At 35.4% G+C, this 3,450-nt stretch overlaps 1 protein-coding gene across 1 annotated transcript; it reads right to left on the bottom strand.

The window, feature by feature from the left end:
* On the bottom strand, positions 392–1,385 carry LOC109125868 (the record flags this gene model as incomplete). Its single annotated transcript, XM_019228542.1, is given in 1 exon segment — positions 392–1,385. A coding segment is annotated over 1 exon segment (753 nt), but the record flags the coding sequence as incomplete, so codon positions are not given.

The raw sequence follows: 3,450 nt of genomic DNA, 5'->3' as shown, positions 1-3,450 counted from the left end.
GTGTCCGGAAATAAATCATGCCAATCCTCATTCCCTAAAGCCCTATCTAGTCAGCACCGTATAGGTTTCTTATCTCGCCAACCCCGCCAGGACAGGCAATCCCTCGAAAAGGGAAATTCCAAAAAACCGCAATCTCGAATCATCCCATTGAAAGAGAGGAAAGAAGATGCAGGACGTAGCTTCCCTCCTTGTTTCTCATGGTTTCTGGTTAATTCATTGAGATCACCAATAATAAACCAAGGAATTGACCGAACTAAACTAATCCGTACCAACCGTTCCCAAACCAAATCTCTGTTTTTAGGAACAGGATCACCATAGACAAAAGTTAGATGTATGACACGTCCCTTATAAACCGCTTCAACATCAATCATTCTGTTAGACTCCAATAAAATTGAAACATTAAAAATCTCTTTATTATAAAACAGAATCAAATCCCCGTTTACAACCCACAGGATCTACTGTTATTAAATTATTATAGCCAAAATCACCTATAAATTTTTTCAAATGAGAAAAAGATTGTTTTGTTTCCATAAGAAATAAAAAAATCTGGCATATGTTTATTCCATAAATCTCTAAGATTCTCAATAGTGACCTTATTTCCGAGACCTGACAATTCCAACTTAATATATTCATCAAACAATATTTGGCTTTGGTGGCTTGGCCCCACCGTGACCACCCTTTACCCCTTCCTGGGCTTTCCGGATAGTACCGGTCACCTCAAGATCCTGGCCTTGAGGAGGAGGTCGTGACATCGCTACCCAAGAACACTCCCTCAAACATTCAATAATCTGAGAAAAAAGAACCGATAGAAAAATGAAAGAAAGAGAACCGAGAAAGTGATGCCTCAACTCAATGATTCCCATAAAGTCTTTATAAAGACACAACCACCAGCAAATCAATCGGATCAGATAAACCAAATATGGAAGATATATCTGTAGGATTCCCAAATAATGAATATCTTCCCCGAGGATGTATGCGATTCCCAAATCCTGAGATGCGACCCTTAACATATACGATAGGCAAAATCCCGTGCCGATACCCATCAACAACCTCTTGAATCTCTGGTTACCCATTTCAAATCTCAAAATCAAACGCAGTCGCAGCCAAAGATACCCAAAACTCTGAATAGCCTCTAGAACAAAACCAAAGAAAGAAAGCAAGAATCGGAAGAACCCAACTATTAATATCCAATCAATCAGAGATACGATCACCTCCCACTGATTCCCGGATCCCAAAGAAGCTAAACCATAATCCTCAATCAACAAAGAAAGTGACTCCCCGCAAATCCACTGCCGCACAAGATTAGTGAGAAAACTCCAAAATCCTAAAGCATCCCTGCAGATCACAGCCGATCTAAGATCAGACCCAATATAATCACAATCCTCCAGATCAATCCTCAAAACCCCAATCAATCCATCCTTGGGGATTCTCCATATCAAACCCCCATAACTCCAAAACGAATATTGCCAAGTAAAACCTCCAAAAAAATTATTTCCATCAACTCCAAATCCAGAAAGGATCTCCAGAAAAACCCAGGAATTACCAGAAACCACCAAAACATTAACCCAAGTCTCCACAAAAAACATCTCCAGGGAACCAAAGCCCTAGAGCGCCGTCGCTTTCATCGTCGCACGAGAGAGAAAAAATGAAATTTAAAGTTCAAAATAATAATATAAGTGATTTCATATCCCACAACCACTATCTCATTTTTATTTTATTTCTAAGTTTGTCATGTAATGGTATCTAATGTTCAAAAAAGTGCTAGGCATTCATTAGACGGTGATCCAATGCTTACCGTCTAGAACGCTTAGTCAGAATTTAGGCGGTTTAGGCGTTTATACTATAAAATAATATATATATGATATTATATATATAATTATACAAAATATGTATATGAATAATAAAAATATTAAATTAAAAACAAAACAATAGATAAAAACATTATTTCAATTCATTTTAAATAGCATATTAAACATTTATAATTATATTTATAGAAATAAACCTTATAAATTTTAAATTTGTGCAATTAAAAATTTAAAAATACACTAAAATGATGATACTACAATTTTAGGCGGTCAAAGCGGTCATTTAGGCGGTGCTATAGCGCCTAGACGGAACGGAGGTGGACGCCTAGAACGCTTTTTTGAACATTGATCGTACCAAAAACATTTACCTTACATAGATTTGCTAATTGATTTCGAATTTTTGTTTAGCCGTTAAAACATACTACGGTTTATTCTGTGGTATACCACGGGACAATTTTTAAATTTTATTTTTGCATATAAATTTTATGATTTTGTATTATAACTTATAAGTAATATGTATTTCTTTGAATTAATTTAATTATGTATGTATACAAAAATATATATATTTCTCGTTTTTAGTTAATTATAATATGAGTTAGTGAATGTCGAACATGATATTTGTTTCTTGAGTTTTTTTTCTTAATTCCCCTTCAACATGATTTGATGGTCACCTCTTGTAACAACATACATTTAGAGATTTATTTTTTATGATGAATTGTGAAAGCCACGAAACAGTATTTTTGTAGGATTATGCTTTCGATTTCATAAAATATATATGCTTATAATATTTATACTATTAATTGGGGAGCACACTTAGACATAAAAAAAAAATAAACAAAATAGAATTCCATATAACGCCCCTATTATAAAGGGTATATCCAAACAGATGTAAAGACATAGTAACCCGTTTACAAAACAAAATATGCAGATCTTATGCTAGGTCAGATTTGATCCATTCGGATCCTGATTAAGACATGCGGATCAGGAATAATGGCATGTGTTGCTTTTCCATTTGCTATCACATATCGAAACTAAAAAACAATAATAAACTCTATATATTCGATTAGAATTATAAGATACCATAAAAATCGTGTTGAATATTAACGACAATATATTCGATTACCATTTTTTACATTTAAACAGGAAGATAAACATTAACATATGTAACATCCGTGAACCAAATATTGGGATTTGGGGATTTGGTGTCGATCGACACCAGCTTTTCTGGTTTGACCAGATTGTTTTAATTCGCGGTTTTGGGTTGGTTTGGGTTAATTGGTTTGTCTAAACCGAGTATATAAGGGGAGAAACGACCCAGGTCGAGGGTTTTAGATGTTTTGTCGCCGTTTGCAAGAGAAAAGAGAGAAAAGTGAGAGTTTGTGTTCTTGAGAGATTTTGGCTTGTTCTTTGTGGTTTTGGGTGAGATCTGTTACCGTGGGAAGGAGTGTGGCTGTTGGGAACGAAGGAGAAGCTTCTTAAGGTGTTGTTCCACCGTTTCTCAATCAAATCTTTCTGCAAAAGAGGTGAGTGCATGGCCATGGCTTATGCTTGATTTGTTGTGTTTTGTGGTGTTGTTCTTGTTTGTGGTGGTTGTGTTATGGTTCTTATAGGTTCCTAAAGCTTTTGGGTGAGTTTGGGGGGGATT

The sequence above is a fragment of the Camelina sativa genome, chromosome 8 (assembly GCF_000633955.1).
Source record: "Camelina sativa cultivar DH55 chromosome 8, Cs, whole genome shotgun sequence".
Taxonomy (NCBI): Eukaryota; Viridiplantae; Streptophyta; class Magnoliopsida; order Brassicales; family Brassicaceae; genus Camelina; species Camelina sativa.
The sequence above is the reverse complement of the archived record's forward strand: the minus strand, read 5'-3'. Positions and strand labels throughout refer to the sequence as shown.